At 36.3% G+C, this 26,546-nt stretch overlaps 1 protein-coding gene across 1 annotated transcript in view; it reads left to right on the top strand.

Moving 5' to 3' along the window:
• Positions 1 to 20,230, top strand: part of LOC126382073 (neuroligin-4, Y-linked-like) — a 114,231-nt gene extending 94,001 nt beyond the window's left edge. The window contains exons 4-11 of the mRNA XM_050031788.1: positions 1,297 to 1,449; positions 5,504 to 5,704; positions 6,783 to 7,281; positions 7,993 to 8,083; positions 9,836 to 10,009; positions 12,714 to 12,865; positions 16,623 to 16,741; positions 17,624 to 20,230. Of these exons, the coding sequence (XP_049887745.1) occupies positions 1,297 to 1,449; positions 5,504 to 5,704; positions 6,783 to 7,281; positions 7,993 to 8,083; positions 9,836 to 10,009; positions 12,714 to 12,865; positions 16,623 to 16,741; positions 17,624 to 18,636 (2,402 nt within the window). The 3' untranslated portion in view covers positions 18,637 to 20,230. The remainder of the gene's footprint in view (positions 1 to 1,296; positions 1,450 to 5,503; positions 5,705 to 6,782; positions 7,282 to 7,992; positions 8,084 to 9,835; positions 10,010 to 12,713; positions 12,866 to 16,622; positions 16,742 to 17,623) is intronic.
• Positions 20,231 to 26,546: the final 6,316 nt, after the last annotated feature.

The following is a 26,546-nucleotide window of genomic DNA, read 5'->3' as shown; positions in this document are numbered from 1 at the left end:
AATAATAGCAAACCGGTAAAAACGTAACCGGTTTGTCTTGAATCGGTAACATTCCGGTTATACAATATTAACCGTACCTCTAACTGAGAACGCTTTGTGCACAAATTCGCTATCAAAACATTTATTTGCCTCAGTAAAATGATTTATGATTTTATATTCTAGCTTTATATAGATTTGTTTAGTAAACTCGCCATGTACAAGACAATAATATTGTTCAATGGTAATGTAACGAACATTTGTTATTACTACGAGGTTTGATAACATTTTCAAACTCTTTTAAAAATGTATTTATGAAGCTAAAGGTTTTAGAAAAGTATCGTCTTTGAGGCGAGATATAATTGTACTCTTTTAACTACAAACAAGCAGAACAAACACTAAAGAAACTGAATGTCAAATAGAGAAGTTTATTCAACGACGAATATGATTTGAAGTAATTTCTTCAACGAAATTCAAGTTTTTGATTCAAAGCCAATATAGTCTGGTAGATATCTTGTCCGTTGAAAAGACAAAAGACGTCGACAGGTTGAACATTTATGGAACAAACGTCAATTTTAAGCAGAAACCTCAAACAATCCTTTTAAAATTACAAAATTGGCGCATTTATGTTTTACTACATAAACTGCCTATATACGTCCCACTGCTGGGCACAGGCCTCCCCTCAATCAACCGGAGGGGGTATGGAGCATACTCCACCACGCTGCTCCACTGCGGGTTGGTGGAGGTGTTTTTACGGCTAATAGCCGGGACCAACGGCTTAACCTGTCCTCCGAAGCACGGAATCATCTCACTTTTTCGAACAATCAGGTGATTCAAGCCTGAAAAGTTCTTTCCAAACAAAGGACAGTCTCACAAAGTGATTTCGACAATGTCCCTAAGGTCAAGAAAAAATAACAAAATATAAAAAAATAAAGTTTTTTTTTTTAAATTGTTAGACTAAATCATAAAATATTTCTTAAAAAGAAAATATCAAATCTATAAATGCTTGTATGTGTATGTGTGTGTGTGCGTGCGCGTGTGTGTGTGTGTGCGTGCGCGTGTGTGTGTGTGTGTGTGTGTGTGTGTGTGTGTGCGTGCGCGTGCGTGCGTGTGTGTGTGTGTGTGTGTGTGTGTGTGTGTGTGTGTGTGTGTGTGTGTGTGTGCGTGCGTGCGTGTGTGTGTGTGTGTGTGTGTGTGTGTGTGTGTGTGTGTGTGTGTGTGCGTGTGTGTGTGTGTGTGTGTGTGTGTGTGTGTGTGTGTGTGTGTGTGTGTGTGTGCGCGTGTATGCGTGCGAAATGTAATAAATTATATTTGTTTCAGTCGGCACAACCCTTCAAGCTAAATACCCTGTGGTCATTTTCATTCACGGGGAGTCCTTCGAGTGGAATTCCGGCAACGTGTACGATGGAGCGGTCCTGGCAAGTTACGCTGGTCTGGTCGTCATCACCATCAACTATAGGTTGGGAATTCTCGGTAAGTCTTACCATTGAGTTACAAAAAACGCCAATTCAGCTGTATTTAAGATAGTGTGAATGGGTGATAGCATCTTACAATATAATAACTCTTTATTGCTTATAAAAGAAACACATTCTAATTCAAAAATATCTTTATTTAGCAGTGAACATAGTTGAATTTTTAATCGTCATTAATAATAATAATAATAGTAAAAAAGTTTATTTAGGTCATTGTGCATTTTGTTTTGTTGTGTTTTGTGTTTATGTTTTGTTTTGTTTGGGCATTTTGTTTTGTTTTGGTCATTGTTTACATAACGAACGTCTCACCTGCCTAAAAGTGCAGCCGCTTCTCACAACCAGTATAGCCGGGGAAAAGAGGCTGCAAACATATAAGAAACAATACTACGTATAGAACGGCAACTCTTCGCTTTCCACCTTTCCTTTTTTTTCTGAGCCAGGTTTAACCAACCCCTCCCCCTCCAATGCCCCCCGCTCCCCTCGAACTTAGTTTAGACTTGAATCGTATGGTGTCAAACGTCACACACACACATTCGCGTGTACGATAATGTTTATGTGTTGTCTGTGTAAACCGAGGTTGTTTGTATGAACTGTCCCGGTGTGCTGCAAGGAAAACCTCGTTACAAATAGGTACAAAAGACGTCCTTATTTCTAAGGTAGCAATTTCTTCCAGGAAATCTTTAGTAAAAGGATATATTTTTAGTACTTACTACATTAGTGATAGACGGTTGAAAATAAATTGATATATAAAAGGAGACAGCTCACGGCCCATACAATATTAACCCAGGCCCGGCGCGAATGAAACTTATCTCATAATTTTCGTCAAATTAGGTAAAGTAAATCTAAAAATATTGATTGATAAATATACCTACATACACTCTAACTAAATATAGCTATGGTGAGCTTATGTTATGTTAAAAGTCCTTACATTGTTGGAAATATTTAAATTGGCAAAATAATTATGACAATTCCATTTTTAAGTAAAATGAGAATACCCGCAGGCTGATAAGCACTATACCAACGAAAAACAGAAGAGTATCTACAGAATCTCTATGAAAAATAAATATTCCCTTTACTGAAGTTAGCACAAATTCTGGTTACCGACTAGAAATGAACTGTAAAACTAGAACGGTAAAGGCGAAAATTGAGTAAGAGAGAAATGTTTGAACTTAACGTCTAATTAGGCTAAGTGAGATGTGAGCAGGGTTGCCATTTGAATGAAGCTAATTTAAATATTGTTAAAGTGTTTTGGTTTAAAATTTATTCCATAGTGGTTTTTGTATGCTAGTGAGAGCTGTTGTAGCCCAGTTGGAAGAACGCATGACTGGTCGCAGGTTCAAATCCCAACACGGACCTAAACAATTACTTTCGAATTTATTTTCGAATTCATGTTTGGATCATAAATGAGAAAACCCACATTCCCGAAACATGCGTGTTGGAGGTATGTGACCTGATCTGTATTGGGCTGGTTTTCCCTTCGCGAAGGTTTGAAGATTAGACAAGCAGTAAACACTACCTTACAATACAAAAACTCTTTATTGAACTTAAATCACATTAAAATATATTTTAGGTATTATAATTAGATTGGTAGTACATCAGGCGGCCTTATTGCTAAGGTAGCGATCTCTTCCAGGCAACTTTTAGTGATAGGAAATTAATTTAATGAAACGTGTAGCGGGATAGACAGTGCAAAATAAAAAATAAAAAGAGGAAAAATATAAGTGCTTGTACCTAAATAAACTATATTAAAAACAATACATAGATGACAATAGATAATTATTATAATAATATATAAATACGTAAATTATTATTATTGCGTATGGCAGACAAATATCCTGCTTGGATCAAATATCCAGCTTAAGCTCCCCTAACCAATACGTAAATATATACATACATTACTATGAAAGAGAGGAAACCGAAGATGTAAGAAGAATGGAGTAGAAGAAGAAAAATGTTATAAAGAATAGGAGAGAGAGTTCCCTTTACCTTGCGTCAAAGAATATGGAATAATATTACGAATAGAACGGCAACTCTCCGCTCCCCACCAGCGGCTGCACTAGGTTTACCTCGCACTCCTCAGTTTCACTTTAGTCTTCAATCGTATGGCGTCAGACGTCACACACACACAGATACGCGTGTTAATAACGTCAATGTGTAGTGTCTGTGTTAAACGAACTGTTTTGTATGAAGTGTCCGGGGTGAAAAGGAAGGCGATATCTCCACCGACAAGAGCGCAGCTCTTAAATAAAGAGAGAAAAGAGTCCGGGGTGAGGTCTCGTGCGCAATAAACATACAGCTGTTGTCAACTGCATATATTTTGATGGTGGCGATCGTAGCGTAGAAGCACAAAACATAATTCAGTAAATTAAATATAAATCCAACCTATTATTCGAAAACAAAAGACTTAATTTCTATCGGCAACAATGTGGACATTTTCAAATGTTTCCGAGGCACGAAACTTTTAATGTTGCCAATGGATGTGATGAAACGGAGCTTGGTTCAAGCATCGCATAATTAGATTCCAGTCGGAAGAAAAAGCTAGAGCTGGTTAATAAACGCTCGTAGATTCAAAGGTTATATTTCAACCTTTGCGGTTTTATGCTTTGAGGTTTCTGAATGCAGTTGGATATAAAAAAAAGAGATGCTACGGGGGCGTTGCCGCTTCTTTGCAACTTCGCAGCTCCACCGTTTTACACATTACAACCAAGACGCTACTCGATGCATTGCAGCATCGCAGTATAGTTTATGATCTCTGAACATTTCATACAAAAATGTCATCCTTACCGTGAACCGCCTAACGCGTATGTGTGAGCGAGACAGTCTGCGCGCTGTCCCCTATACTCTTTAGCGGCTTACGGCCATTTATACTAAAGTAGGAATTGTTGTGGGTAGAGTTACCGTTCTGTACGTAGTCATCATTATCATCACCAGCCCATTAACGTCCGCACTGCTAGGGCACGGGCCTTCTCTATGGATGAATAGGGAGGTCGGGCCTTAAACCATCACGCGGGCCCAGTGCGGATTGATGGTTATTAACGACTGCTAATGCAGCCGGGACCAATGGCTTAACGTGCCTTCCGAAGCACGGAGGAGCTCGAGAAGAAAACGTAGTATTCATTCTTTATTCTTTGCCTTGAAAACAGAATAAATCCTGTAAGAACAATAATTTAGGCTTACATTTTAATAAACATAAATACGGCAGTCATTTTTTAATTCTTTCTTACAAAAACATTCTTGAATCTTGTCTTGTTTTTATAATAAGTAAATTGAATTTAGAATTGAAAAATTCTTAGGTCTCCAGACTTTATTTTAAATTATTATATTTCATATTCAACTAAAATCAACATCTGTTATAAAATTTATTTCTTTTATCTATTCAACCTTTTTCCAAAGTTCTTCTTTTAAACAGTTCTCGTAATGCAATTTACTTTTTTTAATAAATTTCTTCAAGTTCTTGTTTTTCTTGTTTCGTTTTGCCAGGTTATTAAGATTAGTAGGAGGTACTTTGAAAACTGATCTTGCTTTGGAAGTAAGTTTTCACTTCGCAGCGGTTTTTATTAGCAAATTTTCTTTACGGGTGTTATAAAAGTCTTGTATTCTGCTCTTATATTACCAATATTATAGTCTGTGGTATTATGAAAGTCGAGTAGAGATTGCTTTTTAAACGCAGATTAAGATTTTATAGACAAAAAGTTGTAACAAAGGAGAGTTTATAATATAAGGCTAATCGCCGGAACCAACGGCTTAACATGCCCTCTAAAGCATGGAATCATCTTAATTTTACAGACAATCAGGTGATTTGAGCCTGTAATTTTCTTATCTAACAAAGGACAGACAAAGTGATTTCACTATTGAATACCCTTCGGAAATCGAACCCGGAAATCCAGATCGTAAACTCAACGCGCTAACCACTAAACCACGCAGTCTGTTGAATGATAATCGTCTAAGCAAGTTCTATTTATTTATTTTACTTTTCAACATTTTCTCCGAAGTTCTTCTTTTTGACAGTTCTCGTAATGCAATTAACTTTAAAAATAAATTATTTTTCTTAACAGGATTCCTGAACGCGAACCCAATACCACACCTAAAGGCCCGAGTAGCCAACTACGGTCTGATGGATCAGATTGCAGCTCTGCACTGGGTTCAGCAGAACATAGCATTATTTGGTGGCGATGCTGGTAACGTCACCATGCTAGGACACGGCTCTGGTGCTGCTTGTATCAACTTCCTCATGATATCTCCTACTGTCATGCCTGGTAAGTAAGCAGGATTTTTCTAGTATAATAACACAGTCTAGTTTTTCTAGTACAATCGCAGACAGTAGTAGTAATAGGTTCGATAAAGTGACCCTGTATAATTCATAAATTGAATTGATACATATTTAATTGAATTGATAAATGTTATTGTGTTTGGTTTTTAAAATAATTTATTTTTATGTTTGTGTGTTTGAATTGAATATTGTTGATTTTATTTATAAGTTTTGATACTAACAACATATCACACAGTTAATTTGGCAAAACTTCCAACTTCTAACAAATTATGATAAATAAATAAATAATAAAACCTCCGATCGATCCGTCTCGGGATGTTTCTTCGTCCAAAAGATGTCATAAATATTTCTGTGTAGAAATGTATACGAAAGGTGTATTTTCAAATATTCCAATCTTTACTTGATACAATACCATTATTTATTTCGAAGAAGCAAACTCACAAATGATATGAATCTAAAACGGAAAATATTTGAGAAATGCAAACAAACCCTGAATCTGTCGACCAAGTCCTTTATTGCCGACCTTCATTCTCGATCGTTGATCGTCGTCAAAGATCACGGTATTGACAATGTAGGTACTAAATAAAAGCTTATCGAACCTCTGCGTCTCAGTAATTTTGATATAATAATTGCGTCTTAATATTCCATTGAATTTCACAAGTTTATTACCTACCAAACGTTATTTGATCAGAAAAGGCAATTTCTTTATTTATACTTCAACTTATCAAATGATTTCAAGAAATCCAATTAGATGAATTTATCTCAATAAAGCAATTTAATAAACAAATAAATAGTCTAATAAAAGCCTTTGAGTTTCATACCTGTTTTATATTTGAAAGATAAACCTGTTCTAAAAATACGAAGTAAATTAAAAAAGTAGCGGTAACCAAGCAAATTATTGAAGGTATGTAAAGCGATGTATTTTAATCAAAAACTAATGAAAGCTAAAACAACCGAAAAAAGACACCATTTCAAAAAAGTCTACAACATATTTTAAAGCGTTACTGTTCTTATAATATTTTGCTGTTTAGAAAAAAATCAATTTACTAGGCGATTGTTTTCAGGTCTATTTCACCGAGCGATTCTCCTCTCCGGCTCGGCGTTAAGTTCCTGGGCGTTAGTAGAAGACCCTGTCAGCTTTTCCGTCCAACTAGCTAAGCAGTCCAACTGCACCCTCCCCGATGACATCGTCAAAGATCACGAACTCATCGTCGATTGCCTCCGAGAAGTTCCTTTAGACGAACTCATGTCTGCAGAAATTCAAACTCCGAGCTACTTGACAGCCTTTGGCCCCTCTGTTGACGGAGTTGTCGTAAAAACCGATTATGCCAAAGAATTATTAACATTTTTCATCCCAAATGACCTTCAAGGCTTCACAAGTGTATCTGGCGTGAACAACATTAAAGCAGACAAGCGGAGTGGGGACAGAATCTTCGGGATAAGAGGCGGGCAGAACAAATACGATCTCCTCTTCGGTGTAGTTACGAGCGAAGCCCTTTGGAAATTCTCAGCGCAAGACATACAAAACGGCTTCGAAGGGGAGAGGAGGGATAAAATAATAAGGTGAGCTCGATGTTTATTCAGCAAATTGGTGTTTGGCGACCGCAAGGCTCGGTTGGGATACGGTATAACTAAATGTGATTAGCGGTTGATTGAGTCTGGAACGAAAACGTATTAACTTTTATCTTTGCTCTTCGAGAAGTTTATACGGTACGTTATAGACTCTTGATACGTAACTGTATAGATTTTACGTAATTACGAAAGTTTTGAAGTTATAATTACAAATATGTCAAGGACAGAACGTTTAAGATTAAATAACGTAAGTGTGTGTCGTTACTGAATATTATTTTATGATATTAATTACTTTTAGGTCCTTCAGAAGGTAATTATGAAAATAATAACTGTCTGTTTTGCTTGAAAATAAAGCAATTTTTTTTGTAGTAGGTTCATGCTGTAAATTAGGTGCTGCTAAAATCAAATTACTTACCCAATCCTTAGACGTATATAATAAAATAGAATCTTTACGTTTCCAGAAACACAATAACAATCAAAACCTGAAAACCAACAACGACTCATTGGGATTTTCCTATTTATATACGTACCACTATTAAAATAAATAAATCGCTTTACGCTTCTGTTTCATACGCTTAACGAATCTCTTCATAAGGACAAGTGGTAATTAAATTCCTATCAATTTTGGTTCGTCGATAACATAGGTTGTTGATTATTCCTATTGTCATATTACATTGTGAGAAATGATTCTATTTGTTCCAGGACCTACGTCAGAAATGCTTACACATATCACTTGAGCGAGATTTTCTTTACCATAGTCAACGAGTATACTGATTGGGAGAGGACAGTTCAGGTGAGTTTCAGTTGTATAATCAATTATACGACGATAAACTTTTGCAGATACAATTCGCAATCTTTATCGGGGTGGTCAGAACCATAATAAAAAAAGAAACATAAAAATACACCAGAAGACAACTTGTAGCCAAACTTAGACCAAACAGACAACAGGCCAGTGAGCGGGAATTTGTATGAAACTGCATTACAAATTTCTAAAACGCGTACATATATCATAAAACATTCCGCCACGCATTTCGTTACGCACATGAAGCTAAAAATGAATATAATAAACCGAACGGTAGCAAAGAGGACATAACATTGCAGAAAATCAATTATTATGCTAAGTACCAAGATAAATTAGTTACCTACTTTCATCACAAACACCAGTTTTTTTTTTTTAAATTCAAATCATCATAGGATATAAAGTTATGATTGCACCTGAATAAATCTACAGATAAAAATAAATATCATTAAGGAACCATGTAAGCAAAACAACGAATTAGGTTACCATCACTCGTGGGAAATCTAAAGAAGCCTCACCGTGAGTTTCAGCACAGCAGGCAAAAAGTGTAGGAATAAAAGATGCAGTTTTAATTCACGTTTCCTCCAAGTTGGTGCATGCAAACTCGTGCTTCTAAAATATATTTTTACGCAAAACTCGTTTGCTTTTAATGTTTTTACGTCAGTTGCCGTGTCATAATTCGCCATAGGAATTAGAATCAAAGTGACCACTGACTTGAGATTATTCTGTGTAGGTCATAACATTCCTTTATGAATTATTATCATTATTATTATCATCCATTAGGGATAATAATATTCCTTCTTAGTAATTAATGGAATAATTTTACTGAATCTGACCTAGTAGTTAGGTAATGCCCTCTGAAGCAGATTTACTATACACCACGTCAGAAAGTAGTTGGCCCAAATTGCATCTTAAGATAACTGTACCATATTAGGTTCTTGGTCCATATTTTTGGACCATTTCGTTTGCATAACATCAAAGCCTATTCTCTTTAGTTTCTTGGTAACATGCTCTCAATATGCGATCGTATTATACTCAGTCGACGCTCATGATGACTTGGCACTTGCTACGACCCCGCTGGCGCCAACAGTACCAGCTACTGCCAAATTCCTTTTGTTTTCAACTCTAAGTTCATATTCGATAGTGTTATATTCATTGAATAAGTTCTCAGTCTCAGGCACAAATATAGATGTGTTATTAAGTTTTTGCGTCTGGTTTGTTTCAAACTAGTTAATACTTTTATACTGCACAAGAATACCTTCGATTTTTGGGAAGTCTTAGGATGTCGTAACTTTAAGTGTTGATGGCACCTGTTATTGGTTTTAATTTCTTGCGTTCTAACGTAAGAAAAACAAGAACGAAGCAAACTGAACAAAGTAAAAGTTCTCTCGTATGGTCTTGCGTGTTGAAGTAACTTTTTTTTGTGTTTTGCTCGTAAAATTTACCATGTTCAACCGTTATACAAAATACATGTCGTTGTTTTTTTGTGTGATATAGGGACGGGTAAGGCCGCAAATTACCCGAATACAACTTAAAACTCATTATAATAACAAAGTGGTGACAATAATATATTTCTTACTCATTTGATTACCGATCGTGTTTTTGAACAGTGTCTTCTTCTCCTGGCATTATGATTATTTATATCAAATATCATGTCATAAATATATTATCAAAGGTATTATGGCTCATAATATATAACGCGCCTAATTACTGTCCAAGGAAACTCATACAAGTTCTTATCCACAGCATCCAATAAACACGAGAGACGCAGCAGTCCTGGCGATATCAGACGCTCAATATGTAGCACCACTTGTCCAAACTGGAGACTTCCTGAGTGTCGCCAAGAGTTCTCCAGACTCCGGTCCCAACACTTTCTTCTACGTATTTGACTACCAGACGAAGGATGGTGATTATCCTCAGGTAAATTTATCTTCCCGCACAAAATTTCCTTTTTTCACCATACAGCGGGGTCTACACGGTTTCGCTATAGCGCGCGGGGTGACTAATTCTGCGGTCTTCGACCAATAGCAGTACGCTGAATATTCACGTAGACAGTATTTACTGCGTTTTTTGGTTGAATCACGCAGTATTTATCGTGATACACGCGATGACTCAACCCGTGCAGACCCTGCAATGTAGGGAAGAGAACTATTTTTAAAAGGTCACACATGTCTATTGTTATTTTTATTATTTTCTTACTGCCTACAGATACTATTTGTTTTTTTTTTATTGTACAACATAATTTTAAGAAAGATAAAGTTATTTCTAGTAGAGCTTCATTGTATATCTCTTGTTTAACTTTTTATAACCTTAGCGATGATTTGAATGAATCACAAAATAAAAATTTTAAGATTTTGAATATAAATTGAACTTTCATATAACTTTCAATTCGGTCAATTTTGTACTAGTACGTTGACAATAGTCCAATCAACCTGTCGTAATCAAATAGCTAGCAATAAAATTCGAATTGCTACGTTTTGATCAAGTTCATTTAAATTGAACAAGTACAAATTAAAAAAAAAACGGTCATTGACTTTACAACCCACTCGAGATAAGAGATCAATTTACGTCTAGTATTAAAGGATGTATGTCTAATATTACTTTCCGGATAATGTTAAAAAAAATCGAATTCAATGCTATTTTTCCTATTAAAATCTGCTCTGCTCCAAGACAAAACTAAAATAGAGTTCTTTTTTTACCAACTGAAACCTGATTGAAATTACTTGTGCAAAGTATTTGTTACCGAGTTATCAATGAAGTTGACAGTTGCAAAGATAGCAAACGTTACAAAATCATTTATTCAAAGCAAATTATGAATTATCTTTGACTTGTCATAGATCTTTTATGGGTACCGAAATAATTCTTTGAAGCGTAAAAGATAATAAGTTGACATTTAATATTTAGAAATAAAGTAAAGTTGTCTAGTAAAACGAAATAAACAAGCCCTTATATTTGGTATTTTTTTTTAATTTACGTTACTTACCTATAGATATTAAGGTCAGGACATAAAAAAAATACGTACAAGACACACCATTTCCGCTTCTATCAGTAATATCCAATAACATTTTATTTTTACTATAGAAACTTGTTATGTGTTTTCGTTTACTTAGCTAAGTTTAGCTATTTGAAGACGATAAAACATTGGAAGGCTGATAAAAAAACAAAGTCATTTAACGGTCAATTTACTTGCTTCAATTGAGTGTTTTTTTCCTCATTGCTCTTCCATTTAATGGGCCATAAACAAAATATGTAGAGATGCATCTGTTTTTATAGTCAGATATTTTGTCTCTAGTTTGTGTTTTATGTGTGTTCGGAGTCGTGTTATTTAAGTTGTTTGCCTTTATGAATGGATCTTCATTATTTCACTTCTACTTCAAATTAATTATCACACATTTTACAACAAAAACACGTTATAAACATAATATTATTCTCAGAATAGTAATTTTCGTGTACGTGATATTACAACGCGATTTTCGTACTAAAATCACATTCGGTCGTGCGTTAAAAATACACTCATGCCGTTTCTCTTCGAATTATCTTTCTTATTTAAAAATGGAACTGTTAAAAAAGCAGGACCTGACGGGATAAAAAGGCCACTTCAAAGCATTTCATCGAATAAGAAACAATATGTAATTTGACACCTGTGCACATAAAGTAAGTGCGCAACGCCAACAATTGTCAAAAAGCACTAAGTATTGCTTTTTTAAATGAATTGTGTAACACAGGCTTACGCCTATCACAGACACCAGTCTCTCGCCTGCTTTATTAATCTGTACCCGTATTCATTGGATATTGTACTCAAGTTCTAAGCTAGTGAGAGAAATAAACATTATTTTTTATTTTTAATTGATTCGATGCGGCATTTTTAACTCCACAGTTCATATCATGATTATTTCGAAAAACTAACCATGGCATCTTAAATAATCCCTCTAGCCGTAGAGGCGCCTAATCAGCTCGCGACACCAAACACCTCAGAACCCCGATACTGACCCCGCCGGCGTGGTCGACGATTTTCCTCATTCAGCGCATATCGCTATCGACCCACTAAAGTCGATTAATTCTTTCGAATATTCTCTTACATCACGCTCTGAGCCGAGGTTCGTGCCCAACTGGGCACCCTCAGGCCTGTTATCTTAAATTTTGTACCGGGTGAGAGCCCTCAGCGCTCCCCATTTGTCCGGTCAAGTAGTTAATGCCATCTGCGGCAAATCTACAATAAGTAACGTCAAAAAAAAACTTAAATTATGATTTAAGTGTAAATACCTACCTTCAATAATTAATGTTCGCGTTCGTTACGCGTTCGTTAAATTTTATATTTTAGTACTTTTATCAGACTTTTCTGATGGATACGCTATCAAGCATTTTATCAGCAATTGGGAAAATGCGTCTTATTTATTCGAGCATTCAGTTTTATAATTATAGAGGATGTAAGTGACATCGTAACTAATACTGACGGAGATGATTCAGACCATGATTCTGAGTTTATATCAAGTGGAAATTTCCGTCGCAAAAGTGTGGAACTGAAAATAATTAAAAAAAAAACTGATGTCACTAACACACTGTATTTTACAGCCATAAAAAATCTGTCCACTGTATTTTTCTTAAACTTCCGTTGTATTTTCAGAGAATGGGGTCCGTGCATGGAGAAGAGCTCCCGTATTTGTTTGGCGCGCCACTAGTCGAAGGTCTGGGCCACTTTCCAAAAAATTACACCAAATCTGAAGTAGCCCTTTCTGAGGCATTCATACTGTACATCGCCAATTTCGTCAGAACCGGGTGAGTGGTTATTATTTATCTTTTATATTTAAAAACAACTTGAAATGGTATTATCACAAACCATCTTCTGTCGTGTGGGTTGTGAGGTGAATTACCAACCTCTTCAACCCTGGTGTCAGGGTTATTATTGAGCCGCCAAAGTCCCCTGATATGACTCATGTAACGATTACTCGCTTACATCAGAATATATAGTAACCGAGACCAACGGTGTCTGCCGAAGCACGGATCATCTTACTTTCGGACAATCAGGTGATCAGCCTGTAATGTCAATAAATTGTCAATTATATTAATAAGCTTCTATCATGTAAAATAATTCCTATTTACTGTTTAATTACGAGGACGACATGGTCGTTATTCTTGTACCAAGTCCTTTATTAAATAAAAGATATAAAAAAAAGCCTGTAATGTCCTAACCAAACCAGGGCTCACAAAGTGATTTTTGTGATATGTTCCCACCGGGATTCGAGCCGGGATCTCCTGATCGTGAGCCCGATGCTCAACCACTAGACCACGGAAGCCATTTACATCAAATCACAATACAAACCATAATGACTATCTTTAGAACCATGTCATATTAATTTATTTAACAAATTGTAACAAAGTCTCCCTAAAATGTCAAATTTAGTAATACGATAGGGTTGTAAAATGTATAGGTACTTACAAATTAGTGCTAATGTAAAACGTTTTACCACAAATAAGGCACGTAATGCGTTGTTAATTATAATATTTAGGTATGAAGTAAAGTATGGTATGCTGTTTCTATCGTAGGAGAAAAAACAATAATTCAACAGTAGAAAACCTGTCACACGACACGTCCAGAAAGACAAACAGTTGAAGGACCTTCACCTTCAACTGTTTGTAATGTTTGTGTTGTGTGCGTTTGTTTGTTTGTGTTTGTATATAAATGTTTGTGAATAAAATAGAACACCAGGTGTTCTATTGTATTTTATTCGCTTCTTGTACAGCATCTTGTTCTCGTATTTAAATACACAAATACAAACACAAACAAACAAACACACACACAACACAAACATTACAAACACACATATTACTGATTATTGCTGGACATTATCAAACTATGGACAACAATTTATCCGCAACCAGTGTTGCGAAGCAAAGCTCTTAATATCACTTTGACAGTTGCTTTCCAACTAAAAGAACAATCACACGGATACCCGGATTCCAAAGTTTTGATACTATTTTCGCTGTTTTTTGTCGGATTTACGGCGACTGTTTTTTATTAGAAATGACAGTGTTTTAGTGTTTAGTTGAATAAAGTTTGTTTGAATTGAGAAGCAGCTGTTTAAGTTTCAAAAGTTTGTTTTATATTATGTGTAAAATAATTTAGAAATTTCCCTGCTCTTAAATAGTTATTTAGTTTTGAATCTGAAATTTTTAAAGACATATACTTTTGAAATCATTTTCGCTAGAATAATTTGTTTTTGTCGGATTTACGGCGACTGTTTTAATAAATTAGAATTTCTCGGGCTGTTGAAAGATTTGAATTTTAAAGTAAAAGTAGCATAAGATGCGTTATACCTCTTCATGCCTGTAATTATTTTTGTAATCATCAATTATTGTCCCGTCGTGAAGAAGAATCAATAATGGTCAAACACCTTATCCAATATTTTTAACAGAACAGATTACGGTATCAAATCTATAGTCGCATTTATTAATAATTTATTATAATATTATTATTCATACATTGTGTATGGAGACGGAAACACGGGCGTGACCTTTTACTAAATTAAGTCTTTATGTTGTGTTTGAATCAATTATAATAATGTTTATTGTGTTTAAAGTAAGTTTAGACAAAATAATGATGTTATTCATCATGAATGTGCCTCTGACTACCCTAATTGGGAAGTAGGCGTGGGCTTTTGTCATGAAACTGATCACAATATTGTTTGTTAGCAGATGTTGAATTCACGAACTGAGCCCAACTTTTTAGCCCTGAAACAATGGCACATAATATTTCGTAACGTATTTTTGTTACGAAACAAACTTAGTCTCACAATAATTTTCGCTGAAGCAAACAACGCGGGGCCGGAAGCCGACCGTTAGTGACTGTTCAGATATTTTCGCATTCACCGAGTCGCGAAAAATAATGATACCCTCAGTTGTGGGCCTTAATGTGGGTAAACAAAAGATTAGGCTCTGCTGGCCTAGGAGGGAAACATTTCACTTGGGGCCTCATCCAAGTTGAGTTGCAAACGATTAATAACAATCGTCATTTTTTCACATGACTTATGCTTCTGATTTGACCTCACAGAGATTCGTACCCGGGACCTCCGCATCATGAGCCCAACGCTCAACTACTGGACCACTAAAGCCGTTAGTGTTCGTGTGTCCCTACAACATAATACAAAAAAAGAAAAAAAATAATTTTTCAGACAAATCTCATGTAACGACTACGTACCAGCATCGTTAAGTAATAACGGGAACCAACGGCCTAACACGCCTTCCGAAGCACGGATCATCTTACTTTTTGGACAATCAAGTGATCAGCCTGTAATTTCCTAACCAAACTAAGGATCACAAAGTGAGTTTTGGGATATTTTTTTTTGTGAAAATGCCAATATAATGTAGGTTAGTGAGACAGGCAACCCACAGTAGCCTCACCGACTCCTAGTGCCAGAGAGCAGAGTCCCATTTATCCCCAAGCATCCTTAGGACAATATTCCTACTCACATATGTATTATTGTTTACTTTATGGCAGGACATGACTTATGTATATAGGTGATACGTTTCTGCCTCGACGCGCACGTAAACGTCTAGTTTCCCCGAGGGATATTATCTTATCTTTGCTTCCTTTAATGTACAAAAGGAAGAACAACTGTTTTATCTTTTTTCTTCATCTCTATGGGACCGGACGCATGTTGGTAAATTAGGAAGGAACAAAGCATAAGGGCGAACTGATTTCCGTTTGTTACCGTTTGATATGTCAGAGGGTTTTATCAAATTTATTAAAATATACCAACACTTTTATAAAAAACGAAGCGACTTTCCTACACGGTATTCGCTTCGACACCAAGACAGATTAATGTTGCTAAATTCTAGGTTAGAATGATACGCCACGCCCATTAGCAATGTCCATATATATAAGCAACCAAAAGTACCTAAAAGATTGTACTGTATTCATGTGTTAATGTCTGATTGTTTAAATGTAGTTCTGTGCAATAAAGTATATTTGATTTGATTTTGATTTGATAAAATTAAAACTAATTTATTTATCATGACTAATTTAAGAGCCACGCTCTTGTCGGTGTAGCATTCTCTATTCTTGTCTATCAAAGGCCAATTCCTTCACTTTCTTATATGACATGACGTTCACCTTCTCTTTCCAAAAACTATTGGATAATTATTATTTAATGATAAACTACCATATCCGACATATTACATAATATTTTATTTTTACAACTGTCAATTATGAGTATCCGCCCGACACAAGGCGCTTCTTCCCGCGGTAAAACAAACAAGGCCTAGGGTCCATATCTCATTAGGACACCGTCGTATGCAGTTGATACGTCGTGTCTTGTTGGTTTCGCAATTATATTTTTCGAAATCTAAAACGCCGCTTCAACTCTTCTTATAATCTTATTTAGCCTATTCGATCCCACTGCTGGGCAAACAACCTCCCCTTGATTTTTCCACTCCTCTCGACTTTGCGCGATCTCCGGCCAATCCTTCCGATAACGTGCCTCTTGACTCGACTCTTGATTTTGCAAAAGAAACTAAAGTTAATGTTTCTTCATAGGAACCCGAACGAAGCTCAACGGCAAGAATCAGTGCTGCCGATATCCCGCGAGAGAAACCGCTACAAGAGCATAGTCTGGGATGAATACGACACACTACACCAGAAGTATCTTGAAATTGGTAAGTACTTATCTAATATCTAGAAGCGAATCATTCATCATCATCATAATGAACTTTTTTATTCTGTAACAGTTCATATTTGACCATAAATCTCCCACAAATTCTAATATCCAATTTATATTATAATATATAATATAATCCCTTATGCCTTCAGCTTTAATAAAAAAATAACCTTACACAACTCTAGTTGTAGTATGTCTATTTCAATTTTAATAAATATAGGCCCGATGACTTCGGGGGCATATTTATCTAAACATAATCATAGTGCATAATATAGAGTTGATAACAATATATAATTTATGTATTTAATACTATGACTGAAATTACTCTGTGTCTAATTAGATGACTGCATTTCCGATTTCATTTATACAGGGTTTCATAATATCGAATACTGAAGGGGATGATTCAGACCATGATTCCGAGTTGATATCAAGTGGAGTTTTCATTCGGAAAATTCATAAAAATTTTAGTATTTTTTTTAACTAATATTGAGTTCCATACTTGTGCGATGGAAAATTCTACTTGATATCAACTCAGAATCATGGTCTGAATCATCCCTCAAGCTTTTCGTTACGATGTCACTAACATCCTGTATAAGCGTGTACTTACTTCAAACGTCTTATAGTTACTTGGAAGCAATTTTACAAATATTAATCTTTAAAAAAAAATATTTGACATTCCATAATTTTTCTCATTCCTCAACATAACAAGGGTATTCTGTAATACAATAAAAAAGGATCGGCATCAGTTGTTTGTAAAAGGTCGAGGCAAAACGAAACAAAAAATCCGTCCCGTCACGGCTGCGCAATATCAATTCCAGAGTTAATCACTTGCCCCAAATTTAATCCTTTACCCTTTTCACATGTAAAAATTCTATTTCAGGAATGAAACCGCGCATGAAAAACCACTACCGGGCCCATCAGCTATCCGTCTGGCTTCGACTGATCCCGGAAATCCACCGAGCGGGCATGAAGGACGTTGTCGCGAAGCACAACCTATTCAGGAACCACAACGACCCGGAATTGTACGACGGCTTGGTCCGACCCGACCCGCTTACAAGGGTCAACTATTACGACCCCACTCTGGAACTTTATCGCAAGCCCTACAACGTTACTTTGGACATTCCATCAACAACTATGGATACTTACGTAACAACTTGTATCAGTGTTATTTCCGCTCGACCAGGCTCCGCCGTTACGCACAGCCAAACCCCGAATAATACCCATACGCAGGATGTAGCGAATCTTGAAGTCGCTGGCTACACAGCTTATTCAACCGCTTTAAGTGTGACTATAGCTATAGGATGTTCCTTGCTTATATTGAACGTCCTTATATTTGCCGGAGTATATTACCAAAGAGACAAGACTCGGTTGCAAGTTAAAGCGCTGCAACAGCAACAGAAACGGAATCACAATTCGACGTTCGATAGTGTTTCATCGAAACATCCTCATTACTTCGTTGGTCATTCACAAAGCTCAAGCACAATAGTCGATATTGACCATCAGGACAAGAATGCGATAATTGCGATGACAAATCGAGTACCTCACTTCCCGAATACGAATTGTCCGAATGTTTGTCATACGGGCATTCAAATTTCGAACCTATCGCAGAAGGCGAGTCCTCCAAACCAGAGAGGTCAATGCACGACGTTACCTCGGAAAGTAGGGTTCAGTTATCAGCAGCAGAATCAGATATGTAACGCGTCAAATTGTATGACCTTACCGAAGAATGCGACGTTTATGGGCACTAGTAACTTGCCTGATGTTCAGGCGCAGACAGGGCAGTCTCAAGGGCCAGGTAACGGTTCGGTGCTTCCTCCCCCCGCGTCGCCCCCTCAACACTTCTCTCAAAAATCAAGAGTCCCTCAAGCAGCAATGTCCGAAATGAACGTATGAGAAATGGAGGATATTTACAATTATGTGTAAAGTGATATTTGTTGTGAAAGTGACACTGTGTGCGTTATCACTGGACTAAACATAGTTGTAAATATCGTAAAAAATATGGTGTAAAGTGTAATTGTCTTACAGGTAATGTTTTAAGGTTTGTAGGTGTAATCGATAAATCGGCAATTATGGTGTATAAATTTAATAACAATTTTTTGTTTTATCTTGTAAATACATTTCCATTTAAAATGGGTGACGGGCGACTTAATATAGGTAGGTATAATAATTAACAATGTAAATTTTAACATACGGTACCATGTATATGTAAAAGATGCAACCCATTTTATATAACCCTTTGATCTGTCTGAAGGAATAAAAATTAAATAACATAAAGCTGTAAATGGTATAGCTGTTGCTCTCGACTGCCTTAGTTCGCCTGGTAATTGACCGCCTATCCCTTAAAAAATGTACTCAGATACAAATGAGATGATATTCATTTTTAGAACGGATTCTGATCAGAAGTACCTCTACCTCTATATGCAAGTAAGTTTTTAACGAATTGATAAAAGCTAGAGCGCCCCCGAGTGCCGATTCGTTTCAAACGTGAACGTGTTCGAGCGTTTCCATACTAACTGGAAGAGTTTGATTTTACCGCGCTCACGTCCGTTGCGAATATAGGCGAGCGGTAAGAGAGGCCACACAGGCGTTGCCGCTTCATCGCATCGACGCAACGCTATGACTTCAACGTACTAAGTAACTCGTCAAAACGAGTCGTGTGTCCTCACTCTAAGGCTGCTTCCTCACGACGATGACATATCGACGACGATGGCGGTTAACGCGTCATATTTCGCACAGACTTGCGACCGTAGAAAATATATGGATGTTTGCAAAGACGTTCCCATGGCAGTCGCCACATCAACATCGCTCGCGTGAATCGTGTGAAGGATCTATATACTAACGATGCGACGCGACGCGATTTGTGTCGTTTAGTGATATCGCATATGTATAAAATGTATGGATGGTCGCTAAGACGTTCTAACGACAAACGTTATATCGTGCGATATATGCCATCTGTTTGATATCCCATAGATCTGCGATATTATGATTATACACAGATCGCATCGCGGCGTGAAAACATACATGCAATTGAAATCGTCAATTGATCTGATATCACAAGAACTGCATCGCGTGGTGGGGAAGCAGCTTTAGTGTAGGTGGTGAAATAAGCAAGTCGACTGCAACTTATCCGAAACTTTTGACTAAAATTGTCGCAACCTACCAAATATAATGGCTCCATAAAATATTATCTAGAGTATCAGTTACTCGTACCTTGTTACTTCACTAGTCTGTCATTTTGAATGACCTAAATATTGTAAATAAATTAGGATCTTAAAGACTGTATAATTGTAACAAATAACGACGATAATTATGACAAAGTTATTTACAGTCAATCAGGAAAATAGTTCAAATAAATTGTCTCAAAAACAAAAAGGAAAATAATAATAATTATTTATTAATTATTAATCATAAAATAAAACTAAAATTTTATTCAATTATGTAATGTCGTAATTCAAAATAATCAGTAGTTATTAAAAAGGATATTGTGTAATTTGTTCTCTTTATCAATATTTTTTTTACATTGCTTTCTTTTTTTAATGTTGGCACAGAAATTTTAGGTGTTTTGGTAGGTAAGATAAAAAAGTTGACTGTTAATATCTTTGTCATAATATACATCGACTACTTACTATTTAGATATTCGTTTGGTTTACTTACTATGTCTTTAACAAATGTTTATAGATGTTCCTTTAACAGATAAGAAAAGTTAAATGATTGACATACAAAAAAGATTATTTTTTTGGTGCAGCAATCACTTGAAAGAAAACGAATTCCCTACTGCTGGTATTTATTTTTTTAATTTCTGATTTTCCGCCAACAACGTCCTACACTGGCCTGCAAAATAAAGTACTACATTTTTAAAATTATAATAACTTTTTAAGTACACAAGATAAACTTTCAAACTAAAAAGGATTCGAAATATTACTAATGTAAAAAGAAATCTATGGATGTTTTTTTTTTTATTTTATATCATTTATAGAAAAAAATGTGTAATACTTACTTATGCTCTTGCGTGAGCTCATCATAAACGATGGTTATTTTGCAATAAACATTAATCTTGGTCTATTTACATCATTGAAGGGGAAAAATCTGTGCACAAATCATGTACCTACTTATGTAGACATTAAATATGGCCTCCTTAGAGAGACGTAACGTGTTACCTACAGCATTAAGAGACGGTTCGCGCAATTAATTCAAACATAACGCAAGAACGTTCATGAAGAATCTACGCAGTCGCGTCGCGTGACCATAAACGAGGCCACATAATTTGATATTAAATTATTTTTTTCCACCTAGTCATACTACAAGGTGGTAGGAATATTTTCGTCGCGCTGTGCAAAGTTCGTTAGCGCGTTCTTGCTGGTTCTAGGACTGCATTGAGCGCCATCTGTTGAATATAGGTGGTTAACTAGTTAGGTCCGCTACACGTCAAATCAATTAACAATTACTTACGTAAGTATAATTGAAAGAACATATTATTTAGTTCATTTTACAGAGACCATAAACTTTTATGACTGAAGTGATTTTCTCCTGTTCTGTTACAGCCCAATTATTTCTTTATTTTCTTGTAATAAAGACGAACCTAATAACTTGTATAAAACATCGAAAGATCACTATATATTATTATTAACTTACCTGTATTTCTATGTGATAAAACTTTATTTATGAATCAATCATTACATTCAAACACAATGTATCTATCTAATGTTTACTATGTTTTTGTAAAAATATTTAAATTTTCATATTATCAAAACTATGTTGAAGTTTATAAGATAACAAGTTATCTAACCGTTACGAAATCTTATGACAAGTATCAAAATTAAAAGGATTAAGACAGAATAAAATTCGTGAAAAAACTTTGGCAAGTTTTATTTCGTTTCCCCCGTTTTCGATAAGGGCTGCAAAAAGGGGAGGTTGGGATGTATTTTACTTACAGCTTTTAGTCGGGGTGAACAAAAAAGCTTTGAGAGAAGCATCGCCGAAGCTGAAAGAGATGGCTACTCCTTTTAGAAAACTCTACAGCTTTTTGTCAAAGCGGGCACCTGTTTATAGGACAACACCTTTGACAAAGTTATCTCCTTCATCTTTTTCATTGCCGAGGTGTCCATTTTTCACTCCCTTACCGGAAGACTGAGAGAGTATTCTGTGAAAAATAGCGAGGCAATAAAGCAAGGGACCGCTTTTAAATGAAGGTGAAATAAAGTTATGAATAAATTATGATACCAGAATCTCATAATATAATAGGGTGATAAAAAAACCACTTTCTATCTCATCAGTGTACTTCCAATTGGAATTTGAACCTTTAACCTCTAGCCGTTGCTAAGCAAATATAACATTATTTCATCCTAGTTCAGAAGAAAAGTAGCATACTAAAAATAGAATAAGGCATCTATTGTAATTGCGAATGGGGAAAGTAATTCCAGCTATAATTATATAAGGTACCTATCTAAATATAGGCAAGTGATTAAAATTGAAATTAATAAGTGCCTTTATTTCCATAAAACGAACCATTCTGTTTTAAATTACTCAATCTACCGAAGCGGCCATGAAACATACCTTCCCACAAATTGAATTTTGCCACAACATAACATAAGCTTACGAGAACGCACATCGATCGCAAGATGAACTAAGTCAGTACCACACCTTACGGAGCTTTTTGTTAGACCGACGTGATAGGTGGTGAGCCGTTAATAACGGCCGTGTCAACTGCGTCAATGAATGTTTTTTAGCTGTGGCAGCCCAGTTGGTAGAACGCTTACCTCTCACTTTGAGGTAGCAGGATCGAATCTAGCACAGGCCTAAACCAATTATTGTCGAATTTGTTTTCGAATTCATGCTCGGATCATAAATGATTATCACGTGCTCAGCGGTGATGGAAAACGTGAGGAAACCCACATTGTCGAGAAATGCATTTTCGGAGGTATGTGACCTAACCTGCGTCGGGCTGGTTATCTCTTCGCAGGTTGGAAGATCAAACAGGCAGTCGCTTCTGAAAATACCAGACCCGTGAAAGAACGGGATAATGCTAAAAACAAAAACAGGCATGACAAAAGTAACTAATTATTTACGGCAGAGAATCGGCAGGGTTATTATTGAGCAGCCAAAGCCGCGTGACGTGACGACTACGTACTTACATCAGTAAGTAGTAACCGGGACCAACAGCTTAATCTTAATCTTACTTTTGAACAATGAGGTGATCAGCCTGTAATGTCCTAACCAAACAAGATATCACAAAGTGACTTGTCCCCACCGAGATTCGAGCCCGAGACCTCCGGATCGTGCGTAGAACGCTCAACCACTGGACCTCGGAGGCCATTAAGGCCACGCTAATCGACGGAAGTAGATAAATAAATTTTGGTATTCAAACATTACGTTAAGTTTCGACATAACATTCGAATTCGCAATTATAACAAGAACACTTCGCAAATACCCGTGTCTGTATCCAAATTATGGGGGAGCTCAACGCATATAATATCCTAATCAAATTATATTTTGCCGGATAGACTTTCGCCTCTGCTGACCCAAATTACAAGCCCCGCAAACTAAAGGGCCCTTACCGTCGCCACACAGCGTATGCAACTATGAACTAGGGTTGTAACTTCTGGATTTTGAAACAAATGTAATTTAAAAGATATAATTCTTACCATAACATAATCTCACGAGTATATTCTAATGGAGTCAGTGAGCCCAGCGAACTATTTGTAAACAGTGGTGAAATTATGAAACGGTAGTTGTCATAATATAGAATTTACGTCTTTGTAGGTGTTTTTGGTCTATTACAGAAACGACATGTAACCAGGAGGTCTTAAGTGCAACCAGTTAATTTATTACTTTGCACGAAACTGACTGGACTTTCGTAACTTATCGTACATCCTTCACAAAAAAAAAAATTAGAGATAAATAGGGCAGTGGTTTTACCTAATTCAGAGGCGGAGAACAGAAGTCTTAGTACGGCTTTGAAATAAACTACTCTGGGAGCCATCTCACTTACGAGTACTGTGGGGCGAAAGACAAGAGGCAAACCACGGAAACCTTGTAAGTGACAAAATCCAGATTTCTTCCACCGAGCCAAAGTTCGCGCTCTACTAGGCACTCTTAGTCCTGTTGACATAAATTTCATACCAGGTGAGAGTCCTCAGCGCTCCCCATTTCGTTTGTCCGGACAAGTAGTCTATGCCATTTGCAGCAAATCTTCCATAAGCCACATTAAAAAGTCATTTATATTTCATTCCTGAACGCAGGCAACCCTACAAATATACAGAGAGGCGGAATATAAGAGCCATTCGCACACTTAACGTGTGTCTAACGTGCAGCCGCGCATTCGTTACTAAAGCAGAATTTATTCCGAGAATTAGCGTTACTTTATTTATTACCATAAGTACAAGAACAAACAGCTTATTAACATCATCATCTACATCTCCTTAGATATTCATCCGTATCTCACGGAGTCCGCTTGCTTGACCTGAAGATTTGACAGGTGCGATTTTATACACACGCACGCACACACACACAGACACACACACATACACACATTATACAAAAATTATTTAATTGCTCATTTGTAAAACGTAAAGGTAACATAACTTTCTTACCTATTTACTACTGTTACAGAAGAGCGGGGTCTCCTGGTACAGGCATATTTTACTTAAAAGGAGGCTCCAGTAATTAGTTTAAGAAAAACATGTAAGAAAAGAAAATAAATACTTATTGATTTTTTTTGATACACTGCCTTCCAACCTGCGAAGGGATAGCGCAATACAGGTTAGGTCATATAACTCCGAAACGTATTCGCAGTAATGTGGGTTTCCTCACGATGTTTTCCTTCACGGCTGAACACGTGATAATCATGTATGATTCAAATTCATAAAATAAATTCTAAAATAATTGGTTGAGGCCAGTGCTGAGATTCGAATCTGCGACGTCACAGTCAGACACAAGCGTTCTTCCAACTACGTTCTTACAACTACCACGTCTCTAACATCAATATTAATAAAACGCAATATCAATATTAATACAAGGCGTGGTTTCCAGGATTTGTGGCCGGTGAATGGCAATAGGCTTGCCCGTATTACATGGGCCTTAACATAGCTAGTTAGGAGAATTTAGGCGTTATGTTATCTTACGTAATTTAAACACATTTTTTACGTTCCAAATTGATATCGTCCACATTTTCCTTCACTTTCCAAAATTAACACGTTTCCGAATGTTTTATTAAACATTTCCCTTTTAAAGTAGGCGTGATCGTAGTAAATCCTAAAATCCGTACCTTGAGCCGAGACAGGTATGAAATAAGATATTGGCCGAACAGAATTTAAAGGTGCTGTAAAAATATAGAACGAATCGCATTTTTACTTTACACTTGGAATAAAATACTTTTATGTGAATGTTAAGGGTTTAATGCCTGTGTATTATGTTAATAAAACATCATTTATGATTGTGTGCGAAATGAAATTGCTACTAAAGTAAAGGTGTCTTGGTGATTCACTTTCGGTACTTTGTTGAGTTAAGGGGCTTTTCCACCAGTCACTTCCTATGGGATCTGTGAATCATTATGCTATATACCACAGAAAGTTACCGTCAGACACTCAGTATCTGTGGACACAGGCCTTGATTTTTCCGATCACTGCGGTTATCATACTATATTATGTCTCAAATCAGAGCTCTTTGCTAATTCTATTATAAGAGCTTTATTTCTTCATAAAATAATCATTATACTTTGTGATAATTGAAAATAATACTGGATTTCAATTTCCCTCTCGATTTAAACTATTATAACCCTAGTTGGTGGACAAGAACCTTTACAGAGCTGTCTCCTTTGAGCATAAGACGACATTTGAGACATTGTGGCAAGAAACGTAGTCTGTTCCAAATAGAATGTTACGTAACATAGTCGCTGGATGTCGTAACTAATTACTTGTAACAAAGTGCATGGTGGTGCACCTTTATTGCTAATTAGAGTAAGTATATGAGCATAAAGCTATTCAGACGGTTCAGTTGGATATCTAAATAAGTACATAAATAGCATATGGTATGTTTTGGCAAGGTATGGTAATGGTTATTAAACATGTGTGTTTATAGTGTCAACGAAATCTTGAACTTTAGAAATACGTCTATTGTGACAGGTTAACAATGTCACATCGAATAAACAAACTCCGCGACCAGAAATTTCTGGAATGTCACAGTAAATTCTTCCTTTTAGCAGCATCCTTTTCTGACGCATAACAGCGTCCTTGTTTTTTCTTTACTAGAAGGTTCCACCCGAGATTATTCGAGAAAAGAGTCGAAAATCCTAGTACAAGAATATAATAAGGAGCGGGAAGAGCAAAGAGAGGAGTTCAGTTCAGTTTCCAAAGCGATCGGAGCAAGAAGAACTGAAAGAATGAAAGTAAAGAAAAAGAGGAAGTGAAGGACAGTGTTAAGTGCAGTGTTAAGCGCAGTATTAGTGCAGTATAGTGTCGTGTTTCGTGCTGTGTTCGAGTGTCGCGAAATAAAGTGAAGTGATGGTGACGGAGTTATATCGCGAAACCCTGTGTGGAAAGCTGTACCGTGTGTATAGTGAATAATTTCGTTTCTCCTTGGACTCAGTGAGTTTCCTTCCAATCTATAATATTTGCACACCTGCTTGCAGGTTGAAGGCATGCACTATTTTACTTAGAATAAGATCTTTAACTTTCTGTTCTTGTAAATAAATTATTGATTATGATTATTTACAATCTTCTTCTATAATTTGGGTTGAATTACCAAAGTGTCAGGGTAACTATTGAGCCGCTAAAAGCTGTTCCAAAGCACGCATCATCTTACTTTCG

Source organism: Pectinophora gossypiella, chromosome 3 (genome assembly GCF_024362695.1).
Source record: "Pectinophora gossypiella chromosome 3, ilPecGoss1.1, whole genome shotgun sequence".
In the NCBI taxonomy this organism is placed as follows: domain Eukaryota; kingdom Metazoa; phylum Arthropoda; class Insecta; order Lepidoptera; family Gelechiidae; genus Pectinophora; species Pectinophora gossypiella.
Note: the sequence above shows the minus strand (reverse complement) of the source record. Positions and strands in the feature narration are given on the sequence as shown.